We start from the raw sequence: 18,501 nt of genomic DNA, 5'->3' as shown, positions 1-18,501 counted from the left end.
AAGCAGGAATTTAGAAGGACTGGACTAGCTTATCTTGGCAAAGTTTGGCAGTCAACTTCCTTTGAGTCCTGTTTGTCCAGTTTGGACAGCACACTGTCAGCAGTTGAGGCAATGGCAGATTCTCGCCCAGTGGCTAACTTTTGTCACAAACAAAGCAAATTGCATCTGGAAGTTTTTCCATGCCCATCATCTCTGAAGTAGATTGGTGTTGCCAAGAGCAGGCTATCTCTTTGTCATGAAAAGCCTAATGTTATCAACATGCCTTAAATGCTATATTCTGTAGATTTCTGAGATATTTGAAGACCACTTGTCTAAAATATATCTATTTGACCTTGAAAATATAGCCATCATGAATACAAGTTTGATTGGTCATAGGCAACTAGTAACCTACATTTATTTCTTAATTATCCTAAATAGTTTTTAATAATAGCTTTCAAGGACTGGAACTTTACATTGTTAAATGAGTTGCATAGATGCATTACCTCAAACGAGTAGAGACATACAGAGTATGTTGGAATGAAAATAACCTTGAATGTGTATCAGTATACAAAAATACCTTAAACGAATAGAAACATATCAAATTTGTATCAATATGCAAAAATCCATACTAATGTAAGATTTTTTAGGTCTAGTAGTTGCTTTTTAGTTTTAAAATAGATTCAATAATATTCTCTTATCCTGGCATATCTGTATAACCCCCCCCCCCTTTTTTCAGAATGATATCCCTGAATCTAATCTTTGTTCAGCTTTTTTCCTGACCATCACTGAAAACTTGTAACCAATCACCCTAAATGATGACAAATATACATAAACCTACTGAATGACCAAAAACCACCCAATCCACATCTTGGAAATGTAGTCTTCATGTTCTTTATTCTGCTCACTGTTGTGTGAGGGGGTGACAGCATCTTGAGACCATGAGAAAATTGGGATAATGGTCAAGTCCTGGGAGCACTCACTGGCTGTATCATTTGTTGCCAGCCTCTGTGTAAAGGGGAAGTGTAAGGGCTTCTCTGGAGTCCTTGCTAGAGGAGTGTATAAAGCTGGACCATCTCAGCTAGCCATCTTGAAATTGTCCTGAGCAGTTTGCATTACAAAGCTGATTGTTGGGTGGTGTTTGTCAAGTTAGTGGCATTACTATAGTCCAGGAGGAATCCGTTATGGGGGCCCATCATCCTTTTGGAGACTTCAAAAGTCACTGTTAGGCATGGTCACGGTTCACTGCAGAAAACTTAAAACATTTTTAATGACATATGCAGCAGATCTTGGAGATGTTCAAGACCTGCAATTTGTTAGTACTTCTGGGGTATACATATTTAATTCCTAGTTATCTGATTAAGACTCAAGCCTTAAATCATGTACAGGAAGGTAGATAAAGTCTTCTTCCAGAATTAGTACTCCATATGCTTATTAATGCCATGACAGTGGAAGGATAAAAAATGTAAGCCTAGCTTTCCCATGACCATTGGAAGTTAGAAGTTTAAAAGCACCCACCAGCATGTATTTGAAAACCACCCTAGCCACGTGTAAAGCTCAGAGAAAAGGGAAAACATGAAATTGTCCGGTCATGATGACCATGACCAGTTTCTGAGAATTATTATTCATAACCACCCAGTTTCTGAGAAATGTTGTTATCCACAACAACAGGCTAGGAATTGTTATGGGTCATCCTGTCCATAAAGAAAATTAATAACTAAAGAACACAGGACTTGTGGCAAGAAGGGAAAACCAGAAAGAACACGTGCTTCTGCCAATAGATATATATAACTCCCAGACTGGAGAGTACATTCTCCCTGCCCCCCCCCCCATTATCTTTAGGACAAGGCCACTGAGCCCTCTGGTCCTAGAGAAAGAAACCCCCCTAACCTTGCAGGTGCACTAAATAATCCCATCTTGTAAAAACTGTGTACTCTATGAAATCTCTGTAACCTTGGAAACCTTATTAACCATCCAAGTTTTGAACTGTCCCATGACCTTGCTTACCTTGCTTTTAGGCCTAGTGAAAATAGCATTGATGTGGATCCTATAAAAGCTGTCTCAATTCTGCCCTCAGGGTCCTCAGTCTTCTACCCCTGAGTGGCGTATGACTGTGGATCCCAGTGCACTTGGAATAAAAATTCCTCATGCTGTTGCATCAAGACCGCTTCTTATGAGTGATTTAGGGTGTTGCCTTTCCTGAGTGGGAGCGTGAAGGTCCATGCTCTGCAGGTCTTTCAACAGAATACACACACACACAATTTTGAAATAATATCTACACCTTAAGAAAAGTTTAAAGATTCAAAAGCAAAGGATTATGAGATTGGCAGCACTAGAGTAGTCCTTTAATTTTGGATTTTCTTCTGTCCCATATCAGGTGACTCTTCTCACATGAGTTAGAGATTTTAGATTTCCTTTTAACAAGCGTGCTTAGGTTTAGAGGAGAGAGCCATGATCCAACTCCAATCAGCTTTATGTTTTAATAGAATCAGGACAACAAAAAGACCATTTGCCATATATGTCTGTAGAGAACAGTAGAAACAAACATTTGGAAAGATTATGAAATTTAATCAGTTGGAAATGTGCTATATCATTAGGCCAATTTACTCTTTTTCTTGGGACATTTTCTCCGGATGATTCATCCTTTTTCTTCAGATGTCTTATTTGTCCAATGATCTTCAGATTCCTTAGTTGGATGCCTTCATTCTCCAGGAAAGACAAAAAATAAAACCCTGCCCCAATCCTAACTTTGGAGAGTTTCCCTTTTTGACAAGTTATATCTGAGTCTTAATGTGTAGCCCTGGCTGTCCTGGGACTTGTTACTTAGACCAGGGTGGCAAATATTAGCTGGTTGCTGTTGGCACACACCTTTAATCCCATCAAGATAGACGCACAGGCAGGTGGATCTCTGAATACAAGGCCAGCCTGGTCTACTACAAGTTTCAGAACAGCCAGCGCTACCCAGAGAAACCCTGTCTCCAAAACACCAACCAACCAACCAACCAACTGAACATAGGCAGCACAGGATTATAGTCCAGAAAGCCAGGGATCACATGTGCTCTGGAGTCTGAGAGCTGTCAGGACAATATACAATGTAGTGAGACATGTCCCCCGAAAGAAGCCTGGGCTTGGTGACTTGAAAGGCTGGCACAGGACTGCCAAGAATTTGAGACAATTTTGGGCTTCATAGTGATTTCCTACACATCTGGACTGGTATGGGAACCCTGTCTTCAAAAACAAAATAAAAGCCCCAAACCAAAAACCATATAGTATTGGTTATCAGAATGGAGTTAAGTAAGCAAACTTCAAGGATTGGGCAGATGGTTCAGTGGGCTAAAGAGCTTGCCACAGAAACCTGATGTTCTGAATTTACAGCCCCAGGATTCATGTAATAGTCACCCATGGTGGCACATGTATATAATCCCAGTACTCCTATGATAAGATGGCAGGGGGCCAGCTAGCCTGGAGTACTCAGTGAAGCAGAAAATGTCCCTGTCCCCCCAAACAAGGTAAAAGACAAGGGCTTACAGCCAAGGTACCTCACAAAGAACTCCCCACACACAACACACCCCACACACTATCACAAAACAAAAATTAGAAATGTAAGCATAGCTTAAATAAAAGGAAATGGAGAGGATGGCAAGACAGCTTAGCAGGTAAAGGCACTTGCTGCCGAGCATGGTGGACAGAGGGGAGCACATTTTGTGCTTTACTTAGATAAACGAAGTTGGGTATGAATGTTTTTATAAACACAGGAGAAGGATAATGAATTAATGCCTTGCAGGGGCTGTAGTCTCTAAGAAACCACAGTATCATTTCCGCCAGAATGGAAGGAAGGACGTGAGGACAAACAACTGTAGTAACTGTGGTGAACAGGTGCAAGAGAAAGGGAGAAAGGAAATTGGAGAAAAGTGTCAGAGGTCCTTGCTTGGAACTGGGAGACCAAAGTTGTAAATTACTACTGTGCTGTGGCTAGGCTTTGAGCAGTGGGTGTGGAAGAGTGGGGGAAATGGAGGAGAACACACACACACACACACACACACACACACATATACATATATATTTTCACATCTGTGTCTGGTGCTTGCAGAGGTCAGAAGTGGGCATCCGACCCCCTGGAACTGGAGCCACACCATGTGGGTGCTGGGAACCAAACCCAGGTCCTCTGAAAAAAACAATAATGATCTTAACCACTGGGCAATCTCTCCAGCCCCAATTCTTTGGATTTTGATTATTTCTTCTAGTGCTGGTCCTAGAACACAGGGACTCATGCATGCCAGGCAAATACTTAACAACTGAGTTATGATCCCAGAGCATGTGAGTAATTTTTGCAAATTTTAAATACTCTAATTACAGCTGATAATGCTCAGCCCAATGCACAGATCTGGAGCTGTGCCCTCGGTCACCTTTCTATTAATGTATGCACACATCAAGCATGCTCTTGTAAACACACACACACACACACACAAAGGGGAAAAATGTTTGTCTATTTGGCTGACCTGTAATTCCCTCTGAGATTAAAGGAATGTGCTACCACTGCCCGGGTCAAAAGAAAAATGTTTTACCTAGGAAAAATGAAATCGCTGTCCACACAGTTTTCTCCTAGATAAGATCAAGGTGTTGAAAGGTCATTAAGAGAATGAAGGGCTTGCATCATTCCAGGAGAAGACTCCTTCAGTTGTATTTAATGATATTTTTGTTTGTTTGGGAAATGCCCATAGTTTGTATTAAGAAAGTAAGTGATGCAGCCAGGAGTAGTAATTCATGCCTATAATCTCTCAACAAGATAGGTGCTTTAGTTAGGGATTATTTTTTGGGGGGGCGTTGGAGACTGGGTTTCTCTGTGGCTTTAGAAGCTGTCCTGGAAATAGCTCTTGTAGACCAGGCTGGCCTTGAACTCACAGAGATCTGCCTGCCTCTGCCTCCCGAGTGCTGGGACTAAAGACGTGCCCAGCCACCACCACCCGGCTTAGTTAGGGGTTATTATTGTTGCAATGAAACAACATAACCAAAAAACAAGCTTGGGAGGAAAGGGTTTATTTAGCTTATATTTACACATCATAGTCCATCATTGAAGGAGGTCAGAACAGGAACTCAAACAGGGCAGGAACCTGGAGGCGGGAGCTGATGCAGAGGCCATGGAGGAGTGCAGCTTACTGGCTTGCTCATCCTGCTTGCTTATAGAAACTTGTAGTGGGATATTTACTTTGTTCCTTCTGTGGCACTGACCACACCCATTGGGGGGTGGAGCCAGGGGCAGAAGTGACCTGCTGAAGTAAGTCGGAAGAGCTCTCTCTTGCAAGCCAAATGGGGACAGGAGGACTTCTGGAGGAATTCTTGGAAGCAGGAGCCTGTTGGTGTTCACCAGTCTATGTTGTGAGTTATTTCTCCCTGAATAAACATCTGTTCAGCCTAATTGTTTATCCTGATCCTTATTAAACCGTGATATCTGGTGTCAGAAGTGGGATCCAGATTTTCTCCTGACCTGGTTTTCACCCAGGTGGCAGAAGCCGCTCCCTTCCCCCACCATCCCCAAATGGGCAGGTTCACAGGCCACAGCTTTGGGACATTTGCCTCTGCCCTTCAACTCCTTTGCCTCCACAGGGCCCTGAGAAGGCACTCTCCGCTTCTCACTTTTTGCTCATTTCCCCACTTTGCATTTGCTCAGAGCCACATGGCGCCAGCCCTGCTTGTGCATTTCCTGCGGTTAGCCCTGCAGTCCCAGCAATTCTACAAGGCTCCTTTTACTCATTTGTCTAACAAAATTTCACTTGCCATAGTTTGTTAAGAGCTATTCTACAGAGACCAAGATCTGCTGCCAGACACTATTTGGTGGAACACCTCCAGGCGTAACTACCACAACTAAAGCCATCAAAGTTCTAGGACAGCAGAATTACACCTAAAGTAATTGCAACAGTCTTCGCAATTTAAGTTGATATAATATCTGAGATAAATTGTCCCATAACTATGGCAGATAATCTTACAATGCAGGACTTTAGGAATTCTTTTAATTCTTGTTCAGAAGGAATGTTAACAGAAGAAAATCATGACTTAACCAATATATACATTTTTTTTGGTATTAGCAATAGGTTTTTCATCATTATTATGTTATTTTTTAAAGAAATGATTTGAGATTAGAGCAGATAATAAGGAATTTGTACAAACCATAAGAGAGTTAATAATAAGGATTCAAAATATGAAAAATGACAATGGAGAGTTTAAAATTAGAAGGCAAAACATAGAATATTTAGAAAAAAGTTTCAAAATATTAAAAAGAATAATGGAGAGCTAAAGATTAAAACCACTAGCCCAGGGATGGCATCACCCAGAATGGGCTGGGCCCTCCCTCATCAATCAATAATTAAAATATCCTGCAGACAGATCATATGGGGGCATTTTCTCAATTGAGGTTTCCCCCTTTCAGATCACTTGTATCAAGTTGACTTAAAACTAGTCTGCACAGTAGGAAAATCTAGGCAACCTGGGTTCCTGCTTGGTGAGAGCTACATATATGCACTTTCCTTCAAAATGCTCTTAGCAGCTAGAGAGAGCCCTACCTGCATCACTGTGCACACACACCTCTCCAAATAAAGCAACAGGTTGCTCTGACCTGCTCTTAGCAGCTTCTTAGTGTTGGTAGCCTTTGGAAGGCGGGGCCCCGTGGAAGGAAGTTAAGTCTTTGGTAGTGTTCCCTTGAAGGGAACATTGGGACTCTGGTCCATTCTCTTGTTCTCTTTTGCTTCTTGGCTACCATGAAGTGAGGACTTCCTCTGACTATTGCCTCCTCAGTGCTGGGATTACAATTCTGTGATGTCATGCCCATCTTATCTGTGAAATTCTAAAGCTTTTAGACAAGACAGTTTTTCCATGGTCCACTGCCTAAGAAAAAGCTGGAGAACAAAAGCTAACATAGGAGACGTTGACACAAGTAAAGAGAGAGAAAGAGACTGAGCATGGCATGGGCTTTTGAAACTTCGGAGCCTAGTCAGAGTGACATACCTCCTCCACTACAACAAGGCCACACTTTCGACTCCTCCCCAAACAGTTCTACTAACTGGAGCCCAGGCCTACCAAAGGTTTGCATTTTTAAATCACTGTAAGAAGAGAGTAATTGGGACTGGAGAAATGGCTCAGGTGTTGAGAGCACTGGCTACTCTTCAGAGGTATCCAGGTTCAATTCCCAGCACCCCCATGGTGGCTCTGTAACTCCAATCTCACAGGATGGAATGCCCTCCTCTTCCCTCAGAAGACACTGCATACACATGGCACATGGATACATATGAGGCAAAGCACTCCCCCCATAATAAAAGTAAATTGAATGTTTAAAAATTTTAAAGAGAAAAAGAGACTGGTTACTGAAATCATCATGTTCCTGAAGTGATGTCTGTGTTTTATGACCTTGAAGCTACAAAGCTGACCCTTAAGATTACTAGAAAATGAAGAATTTTGTGTTTCATGTGCAGTAAGTTTATACACATCACTGTAAAATTTAAAGGAAAATATCCTAGCTTCCTGAGAAGGTATATCAAAAAGTTTTGAATTAATTCAATAATTCTTGGTTAACTGTTCATTCCATTTATTACTCAGATTGCGGACTGCTTCTTTATTAAACATTTATAGCTACTATTTAATTCACCTCTTGCTAATAAAATAGTGTATTAGACTTACAATTAGGGTTTATGGGGATTGAGGCTTATCATTCCATGCTCCAATGATTTTCACAGATCATTAAAAAGCAACTGAGCGAGAATGATGGAAAGGGGCAAGAAGGCATTCATTTTTGTGTTTTTAAAAATTTAATTATTTTTCTATGTGATGTATGGATGTGTTCATGTGGGTGTGTGCACTTGTGCACACAGATTCACGTGTACTTGAGTGTGTTTGTATTTGTATATGGGTTAGAGGTCAATGTGGATATCTTCCTCAACCACTCCCCACCTTATTGGGGGTGGGGGATGGGAATCTACTGCTTCTGCCTCCCCAAGACTGGTATTATGGTGTACCTGGTTCTTTTTAATTGGCTACTGGTGATCTGAACTCAAGTCCTCATGCTTGCTTGTCAGGTACGTTATCACCTGAACTCCCCAGCTCTCCACTATTTTTTTTGGGCTATTAAGATGACTCATCTGGTAAGCCAAAAGCCTGAGATTAATACCAGGATTCCACAGTGGAAGGAAACAAATGATTCCCCAAAGTTGTCCTCTGACCTGAATTCATGCACACATATCTTATACATATACACAAAATAATAAAGAAAATAAAAAATATAATTAAAAGTTAACTTTCAAAACTTTATTTCTGGGTGGCTGTGATTGTGGTGTATGCTTTTAATCCCAGTTCTAGGGGGGCAGAGGCAAGCAGATCGCCGAGTTGGAGGCTAGCCTCGCCTACAGAGCAAGTTCCAGGATTGACAAGGCTATTCAGAGAAACCCTGTCTTGAAAAACAAACAAACAAACAAACAACAAAAAAACAAACAAATAAACAATAAACTACTCCCAGTCTTCTGGTCAGGAAAATGGGTATTTTTGTCTCTTCCATTGAGAAGAAGCCCCTCTATATTTAACATTTCCTGGTTTCCCTATTAATCTGTGAGCACAAGAACCTTTGTGTCCCTAACAGTCAAGTACATACATTGTATTGTATGTCCAGTCCCACTGTGTATTTTTCTAACTTTTCTATTGTTTTGAACGGAAGCCTCATCTCCATTTGCTGATTTCATGCCCTTCCCTCCATCCTCCTAGCTCCCACTCCAAGTGCTATTGTACTAGGTCTCTGCATTTGTCTAGTTCATCATACTTCTTGCCCTTTGCATCTGATGTACTTTATCTTGCATAAAGTTTTCAAAGTTTCTCTTTAATATCACATATGTTAGGATTTCATCACTGACATTTTTATCACATCTATTTTTGTGCTAGAGACTGTGTATGGAGGCCACAGGGCCAACTTGTGTAAGTCGGTTCTTTCTTTCTCCTATGTGGGTGGCTGGGATGGAACTAAGGTTGTCAGAGTTGGCTGCAAATACTTTACCTGCTGTGTTATCTTGCCAGCTCAGAACTTAGTCCCTTTTAAAGGCAGAGTAACAGTCTTGCATTATTATACCCAATAAATACAAGCAAGGACTCAGGTGGATATTTCTGTACAGTGTTCACAGTATAACAGTATCATTCACAGTAGCAAAAAGTAGAACCAAAGCAAATGTCGGTTGTCAGAGATACGGAGAGAGAAAATGTGGTACATGAACATGCAAGATGAAATCTAAACATGCTGACACTTCTAGGCAGGCCTTAGCTTGCACTATTGCTAGCTGGTTTTACACCTATAATCTCGGTACTCAAGAGGCAGAGAATAAAGGATTTCTGACTTCAAGACCTGACTGCAACATACTTTCAAAAGGTTCAACAACAAACCTTACTCTGATTGGTTTATCAGTAATATGGGCATATACACACAGATGGCATGATTCAAAACAGCCAAGAATTGTTCATCTAGGTGGTGAAAATGTAGGTGATGTCCGCGGTCCTATCAATTTTTCCCTATGCATTAAAATTAGCATAATAAGCAGCATGTGGTGGAGAGTGCCTTGAATTCCAGAATTGAGGAGGATGAGGCAGGCTGATCACTGAGGTTCCTTGGTCAATATTGGGAGTTCCAGAACAGCAAATGGTACACACATTAAGACTCTGTGTCGGGGCGGGGGTGGGGGGGATGAATGGGTGGGAGAAAAGAAAAAAGAAGTCGCACAGTAAAATAGGGAAAGACACCACTGCAGCCCTGTTGGTAGCAGGGCCTCCTGCGCATGCTCACACGACCTGCGCGTTTGTCCCCGCCCCCTAGAGTACGCAAGCGCAGGACGCAGGCGTGCAGTCAGAAAACACGAGACTCAAGCTGAGGGAGGCTGTGTGGGTCTGAGGTACGGGTCTGCGGAAGGATGGAGCCACTGAAGGTGGAAAAGTTCACGACTGCCGACCGGGGAAATGGGCTGCGTGCCGTGGTCCCATTGCGCCTCGGGGAGCTGCTCTTCCGCTCTGATCCCTTGGCGTACACTGTGTGCAAGGGGAGTCGTGGCGTCGTCTGCGATCGCTGTCTCCTGGGGTACGTACGGACCTGAGCTCAGGGTGCATGGCCCTGCGGGTGGCTGTGGACCTCTCGGGGTGGGCTGGTGGGGTGTCTGCAGCATCCCAGGCTGAAGCAGGATTTGGGGGAGCCAGTGGTGCAAATGAAGGAGAAGCGTTGGGCTGTACGTAATTTTGCGGGGAACAAAACATGCATAACTTGTGCAGCGAGCTTCATCGGTTGTGGAAATCAGAAGAGGCAGGGGTGGGTGGGTGTGGGAAGGAACAGGGGTGTGTACGTCAGGTTCAGAACTGAGGCCCCACCTGACCAGTCAGTCTTGAGGGAGGAGGGAGAAGCCTGCTGTTTATGGTGCACTTTGATGGTCTGGGTTTTGTGTGCCTTCGGCATAGGAAGATGAATGAGACATCCTTAAAAAGCCAATCAAATGAGAATTACAGTGCAACAAAAGAGCAGTTTAGAGATGCAAACAATATACCCTTAACTGCGTAAGTTTCGCAGGGTTCACGGTGTGCTTCGCCATGTAGTGGCTGCTCAGACAAATGCAATTCATCACCGGCGTGTGGATGCAACAGTTTATGTGACAGTGTTTTGGAAGTCTGGAAGTACAATGTCAGTGTAAGGTGATTTACTATTTGTAGGATTGTATAACATACATGTGTATTCATAGGATTTGTATTCCGTGAACACAAGCCGGGTTCCCACCATGCACTGGGGTAAGGACTCTGAGATAGGTAGGCTTATTTTGTATTGACCACTTCTCCAGACCCATCTGTCTGTGGTTGGGATGGGAAGAGGAGGGGAAGAAGTCAAGCTTCACTGTTCATTCCACATCTCCTCTCTCCCCCGCCCCCATGGTTTCTCTGTGTAGACCTGGCTGTTATTGTTATTTTGTGGAGTAATGATGGCAATCACACACACACACACACACCATTTGTTGAGGAGAGAGCAGCTTGAAGTTTGTGTAGTTAAAAGCAATTCATTCCTTTCAAGACTTGGCCCCAAACGAACCTCTTCTCATTGACCATTAGAGAAAGCAGGACTCTTCATTCTGTTACACTCTTTGGAGTGTATTCAGAGTGTGGGTATACTGCACCCCATAGCAGAGGGCTTACTGCTTAAGTCTTGTAACATCAAGTGACAAAGGCAGTGTAGGCCTCCTCATGGATACTGTCTGACTGCTGTGTTTTTCAGTGGGTGGAACAGAACAATTTGATTAGTAATGGGGTTATCAGAAGTGGTCTTGAAAATTTTTAGTGGTTTGGAAGCTGGTTGGCAGCCCAAAGAAAGCCGGCTACACGGAAAGCCCGCTACACAGCCCACTGCTGGCACCCTAACTGACGGAAATGTTGAGAAAGTATTGGTCTTCTTGGTTCAAGGTAGGAGGGAGCTTGTACTCAGTGTTATAAACAAATGCTGAAGTCCAAACACATGCACCCTTCCTTTGTGCTGATTAATAGAGACCTGCATACTAATTCTTTACATACAACAGTAGATTTGTGCTTACTTTGTGTTGCCAGGTGATAGGTATACCTAAATTCACAGGCATTGTAGCAGGCTCTTTGGGGAACACATTGATGTCTGTGGTTGCCTAATTGAGAATCATTGCAGCCTGAAAAATCTAGTTAAGGAAATGCTAGTACATCCTTAATGAGGTTTGCTGTCACTACTGAATGTCCATCACTGCAGGATACATTTCTGTGTTCCTTTCTTTGTATGTGAGGTCATCATTTAGCCATCATCACTTGGAAAATTCTTGAGAGGAAGCTGTTGTATTGTTTTGTTTCTGTAGTCCTAACATGAGTGACTGGCAGAAAGAATTGTTTTGCAAAAAAAAAAAAAAAAAAAAAAAAAATTTGTTTTTGTTTCTGAGACAGGGTTTCTCTGTGTAGCTTTGGAACTGGTACTTGCTCTGTAGACCAGGCTAGCCTTGAACTCACAGAGATCCACTTGCCTCTGCCTCCCAAGTGCTGGGATTAAAGGCATGAATCACTGCTCCTGGCTTTTGTTTTGTTTTTCAAGACAGGGTTTCTCTGTATTGCTTTGGATCCTGTCCTGGAACTTGCTCTGTAGACCAGGCTGGCCTGGAACTAACAGAGATCACCTGCCTCTGTCTCCTGAGTGTTGGGATTAAAGGCATGCACCACCAACACCTGGTTCTTGGGTATTTTTGTTTTGTTTTGTTTTATTCTTTCTTTCTTTTTTCCTCCCCTCCTCTTTGAGGCAGGGTCTTACCATTTGCTCTGGCTGTTCTAGAACTCACTATGTAGACCAGGCTGGCCTCAAACACACAGAGATGGGACTGCCTCTGCCAGGGTTAAAGATGTGTGCCACCATGCCCAGCTTGTAAACTGTTTCCCCCCTCCATCTCTGAGGCAGGGTTTTTCTATTTGCTCTGGCTGCCCTGGAACTCACTATGAAGACTAGCTGGCCTTGAATGCAGAGATCCGCCTGCCTCTGCCTCCCGAATGCTGAAATTAAAGAGTGCTACCATGCCTGGTAAACCTTTTTGTTTTCTATTTGAAATATTACACAATTACATAGTAAAACATGGACTTTGTAATATTTATGGGGATAAAAATAGAACAAAGGAACAGATATTACAATTACTTTACTAGTATCGGGAAATGATTTTTGAAAATGTTCTACTTGCTTTCCTTTACCTTTGATTAGTGCTTTGATTAGTACATATTTGTGTATTTATTTGTCCATTTGTTTACTTTTAGATAGGATTTCTTATAGTTTACAAAGACTTACCACTAGCTACACGGCTGAGGATGACCTTGGACTCCTGACCTCACTTCTGACTCCCAAGTGCCGAGTGTACTAGTGTGTCTGGCTTTTTTTTCTTCTTCTAATGAAGAAACTTGAATCTGCTTCCTGACTTGGGTTGTTCTCCTTAAGGAATGGCTTCTGGTTTTCCATGTCATGAGTGGAAAAGACAAGAAGCTGAGGGTAAAGCTCCAAGATAGAGTGATTGCCTAGCAACTGGAAAAGAAAAAGATAAAATTGTGAATCATTGTAATTGTGAATTGAAATCATTCATATTTTTTTCTCTGCTGTTGTACACATTTTTAGTTTGCTGTTGATACAAAAGAGGGATTGTTAGATGGGTTGTGTTTACTTTCAGCTTGATTTGATTAAATGCAGAGTGAAATTTCACTTTAGGGTCTGGAGAAGTGGCTCAGAGACTAAGTAAGAGCACCTCTCGCTCTTCCAGAGGACCCAGGTTCGATCCCCAGCATCTGAGTCATGCGGCTCCCAACCACGTGTAATTCCAGCTGCAGGGGCTCTGATTCCCTCCTGCTCTCTGCAGGTGTCTGTTCACACATGTCGTACACACACATAGATATACATGAATGAGATTTTGGAAAGGAATCTCCAGATAGCGGTGCTGTAATCGTCTTGTTTTTCTAGGTCTTCTTACCAAGGCACCGCCCGAAGCCTAACCTCTCTATGCTAGCATAGAAAGCACACAGCAGAGGGTAATTATTTATGGGGATAGTTTAGAAAGGACCAACTTGCCTTTGTCTTCCATATCAATACTGTCTGTGGACAAACTCTAACTGTTCCTTCTGTAGTTAAATAGCTTTGCGCCTCCCAGGAGGGAAGAAGATGGCTTGGAAGTGGGAATGTCTTCCTTTCCTGCTTTTGTGGGCAGATATAGGTAAACTCATACTGGGAATTACCCGCTCCTACTGTTCTGGCCCACGTTCTGTGGTTGGGGTGGACGCTGAATGGACTGAGGACAGGTGATAATTGTATGGTAGTGGGTGATTGTCTCTACTTCTTTTTCTCTTTATCTGGGATCTCATTATTTTTTTTGTAATTTTGGGGATGGAACCCAGGGCTTTATACATGCCAGGCAAGTATTCTGCCACCATGCCACACCCCAGCCCTGTTACCAAGAATCACGAGAAAAGATAGCTATGCTGGCCATAGCACGTAGTGGTAGAGGGAACGGTGGTACAGTGACGACGCAGGGGAACCTGTGCGCAGGGGATTCTAAAATGCTGTGAATGCTCTTACCACAGTGAGGCAGATGGAGGAGGTTGGTGACTGAGTGAAGGGTGGGCATCATGACAAAGGACTGTGTGATATGGACACCAGGCATGGGAGCACAGTGAAGTGACATCCCAAAAGATGAGATGGCTACTCCTTGCAGCAGAGAACGGTGAGGATACAGAAAGTTACCAGCATCTGAGGCGTTTGCTACACTGCATCCAGATTGTCCCTCTCGGAAGACCTTGGAGAAACACCTCTTCAAAGCAGCTATTCAGAGTGGTAAGGAGTTATGCTCCAGTCTGATGCTAACGGGAAAAGTTAGATGTTTGATGCATTTGAAATTTCCTGGTTGTTTATTAGGGAAGATATTTCAGATAAAGATGAACTATAAAACAAAGCACATCATATTCAGGAGATAGATTAGGGCACTTGGAGAAAACAAGGTAGCCATATTTGAGTTGTATATATTTAGGCCATTATGGCAAGACAGGAACATGATTTAGTAAGATGGCAAAGTCTGTCTTGGCTAAGGACTGGCCTTGACTGGAGACAAGGGGATACCGCTCCATGTCTTATGATGCTTCCTTGAGAAGGCAGTAGTAGTGATTGAAAGGTAAGAGATAAAGTCAGGTGTATTGCTACAGGCCTTTAATCCCAGCACTTGGGGACAGAAGCAGGCAGATCTTTGAGTTTATGTAGCACATTCCAAGACAGTCAGCTGCTTAGTGAGACCCTATTTCAAAGACAAACAAGCAAACTAAAACATTGAAATGGGCATTACCTTGGTGCCAGAGAGATGGCCAGAGAGATTGGGGTGCTGGTTATTCCAAAGAATCCAGGTTTGATTCCCAGCACCCACATGGTGGCACGCAACCATCTGTAACTGCTCTCCCAGGGAATCTAATACCATTTTCTGGCTTCTGTAGACATTAGGCACGTGCATATGATGCACAGACATACATGCAGGCAACATTCCCATACATATAAATGAAATACATTTAAGAACAAACTGAAAAAAAGAGGTGTGAGTTGCTGAGTGACTCGGACTTAGGAGATTGGACATAGTTTTTTAGAAGAGGCACTCGCCTGCTGAAGTGTGAGCTTGGTGTCCAGTGTTGTGGGATCACTAAAACCTTGTTTTCATTTGACATCGGAACACTTAGTAGAGCGGTGCTTTTTGTCTTGTCTCGGTAGCCAGCTGCTTGGCACTGAGCCTTGTGTTAACCCAGGAATGTTTGGGTGAGTGTGATGGTGGAGGAAGGGAACTTTTTGTGCTTTAGGACAGGGTCTTATGTCATTATGTCACCCAGACTGGCCTGAACTCACTGTAGCCCAAGCTGTCAGTGAACTTCTGGGCCTCTTGTCCCTACCTCCTGAGTGCTGGGATTTATAGACAGGCATGTGTCTGACTACAGGCCTTTTCATTTTTATTTATTTATTTCTGTGTGTACATGTTTATGGGTGTATGCACATGTGTATATGTGCGTGGGTACTGGAAGACAGCTTTGAGTGCACTGTCTACATTTGTTTTATTGAAACAGGGTCTCTTACTGTCCTAGGACTCACCACGTAGACTAGGCTCCTGGCTGCTTCTCTAGCTCTGAGTGAGATAAGAATAATGTGTGCCACACTTGGCTCTTTTAGGTGGGTCTTCAGGGAGTGAGTGACCTCTGCTCCATACCTGTATGGCAGGCAGTTAACCAACTGAGCTACTCAGCTCAGGCTGTCTGCACTCCAGATGTCCAATATATAGGCTGACCTTGAACTTACAGAAGGCCTGCTTCAGCTTCCCCAGTGCCATGATTACAGGCCATAACATCCTGCTTTTTTCAGTCTTTCTTTCTTAGTCACTGTTCTATTACTGTGAAGAGACGCCATGACCAAGGCAACTCATAAAAAGAGGCATTTAACTGGGGGCTTGTATACAGTTTCAGAGCTTTGTTATCATGGCGAGAAGCAGACAGGCATGGACTGGAGCAGTAGTGGACAGCTTACATCTTGATCCATAGGCAGGATGTGGAGGGGGGGGAGGTAGGGAAGGAGGGAGAGAGACAGGGAGGGATGTTAAGAATAGGTTTTTCCTGCCAGCTTGGTCCCACAGCCACACCAGCACCAAATAACACACAGAGATGCTGTATTAGCTATAAAGCTGTTGGCCTATTTCTAATGTTTCTTATTGGCTAGCTCTGTCTTAAATATTAACCCATTTCTATTAATCTTAGTATTTCCATGTGGTCTCATCTTACCAGAGAGAGGGCCTAGACCTCTGTTCTCTGAAGTCTCTACATTTGACTCCTCCTTACTCAAATCCTCCTTGTCTCCTAGTCCCACCTATCTTGCTTTCCTATTGGCCAACAGTGCTTTATTCATTAACCAATAAGAGAAATATATTTACAGAATGACATCTCCCATCAGAGAGGGAGAGAGAGAGGAAGGGGAAGAGAGAAAGGGGGAGGGGGGAGAGGGGGAAGGAGGGAGGAAGGGAAGGAGAGAGGGAGAGAGACAGAGAAGGAGGAAGGGAGAAGGAAAAAGACAGACAGACAGACAGACAGACTGGGCCTGGCATGAGCCTTTGAAACCTCAAAGCCCACCCCCAATAACACACTTCCTCCAAGGACATACCTACTCCAAAAGGCCACATCTCCCAGTCCTCCCCAATCAATTCATCAACCTGGGAGCGAGCATGAAAATATATGAGCCTGTGGTGTGGTGGGTATTCTCATTCAGGCTAAACCCACCCCTCCCCCACCCCCAGACAAGAGTTTCTTTTTGTTTTACAGGCTAGAACTATAGAGCTGTTTTGAAATCAGGGCGTGGGCATTCCTGGTAATGGCTGATGGGTTTACCTGAGGGTCAGAGACCTGGAGTGAAATGAGATGGAGAGACTGATAATTAGGTGAGTTGGAAAAGGACACTGTGGCCATGGCTTCCAGTTTTCTTCGTAGGTAGGATTTATAATTCCTTTTGTTTTGCTTGTTTTCTTTTGAAAGGAGGTTTGGGAAAGGGTCGTGTGGCTGAACTCTGAGCCTGAAAACCTTTGGTCTATGTGATTGCCACAGCAGAGGACAGGATGAAAACCTTTGGTCTGTGTGAATGCCATAACAGAGGATGCTCTTAATAAGACAGGAGGACCCTCTCTGCAGACAGCAGTAAGCTGTTCTCCATTTCCAGACTCTTGATGCTTGCTTGGAGGGCTCAAGAACAGAAAGACGTCGGATGGGTAGAGGATGGTGCCTGGAGTCACTACAGCACAGACTTCTCCAGTACTGATTCTACCCCCAGATGGTGAACCCCCCAGGACCAGCCAGCTACCTGCCATAGGCTTTTTGTTTTCTTTTTTTGTCTTGTCATGGAGACTCCTTCCCATTGGACCGCCCATTTATCCCTGCATTTGGATTTGCTCTTTGCTGCTTAGACTGTCGTTTCTGATGTCCAGAAATCTTTATGCTGTGGAATTCTTGTTTACCCCTGACCTTCATGGGACAGGACTCAGAGTAGCCAGCTAATGCCTGTGATCTTGACTGCACTTCATGTATGCTGTCTTTTGAGGCAGCCCCTTCACACGCCTAAAAATTATTAAAACAAATTCAGTAGGAAGATTAGGAAAAAACCCAAACGCCTGCTGAGGACAATGGCAAGCTTGTTTTTGAGGCAAGGTCTATGGCCCAAGCTGGCTTGGAACTCACCTTGTACTCAAGGATGACTTTGATCTACTGGTCCTCTTGCCTCCCCCTCCCAAGTGTTGGTGACACAGACATAGACCACCATATGTGTCATACAAGGTTTTGTTTATGTGGATCTTATCTGTTGATGATATTTATAGCATAAAGTAATTAAAACTGGGATGATTAGGGCTATACAGAGAAACCCTGTCTTGAAAACAAGCAAACAAAAATTAAAACTGAAATATTGCAGAATAATCATGGAAACTTACTATTTATTTTTCACCATGGAGTTACATGTACTACCATGTAACAAGGTCCTCTGATGCTTACTGTGTAGACCAGGCTGGAGCTAACAGTTGTGTTTTAGGCTTTATTTGTTTATTTATTTATTTATTTTGATACCAGGTTTCATACAGTTCCAGGTTAGTCCTTGACGTCACCCTCCTGCTCCTGACTCTCCATATGTCAGGACTAGGCTCACAAACCTGTGCCACCATGGACTTGGGGCAAGCAGTTCTTTAAAGAGGGAGGGAACTCTGATCAAGTCTGATTTATCAGTAGGTGCCAATCAATAATGTATACTCACAATACAGAACGAAGCTGCTGCCACTACTGATCCAGCCGATATACCTTTACCGTTTTCATCGTGGGTCCTTCCAAAAGGGAATCAGAACCAAGCCACCAACCATGCGAGTTTCTATGGCTCACTGCCAGCTCTCCTACACTCAAGAGCGCATCCTTTGCTTGGCCCTTGCCTTTTATTCGGGTATTCGGATCATGTAG

The 18,501-nt window shown here is 43.3% G+C and overlaps 1 protein-coding gene across 1 annotated transcript in view; it reads left to right on the top strand.

The window, feature by feature from the left end:
* Positions 1–9,813: 9,813 nt before the first annotated feature.
* Positions 9,814–18,501, top strand: part of Smyd3 (SET and MYND domain containing 3) — a 504,787-nt gene continuing 496,099 nt past the window's right edge. Inside the window, exon 1 of the mRNA XM_051186397.1 lies at positions 9,814–10,069. Coding sequence (XP_051042354.1) covers positions 9,906–10,069 — 164 coding nt within the window. The 5' untranslated portion in view covers positions 9,814–9,905. The remainder of the gene's footprint in view (positions 10,070–18,501) is intronic.

Source organism: Phodopus roborovskii, unplaced genomic scaffold (assembly GCF_943737965.1).
Source record: "Phodopus roborovskii unplaced genomic scaffold, PHOROB, whole genome shotgun sequence".
Lineage (NCBI taxonomy): Eukaryota > Metazoa > Chordata > Mammalia > Rodentia > Cricetidae > Phodopus > Phodopus roborovskii.
The sequence above is the reverse complement of the archived record's forward strand: the minus strand, read 5'-3'. Positions and strand labels throughout refer to the sequence as shown.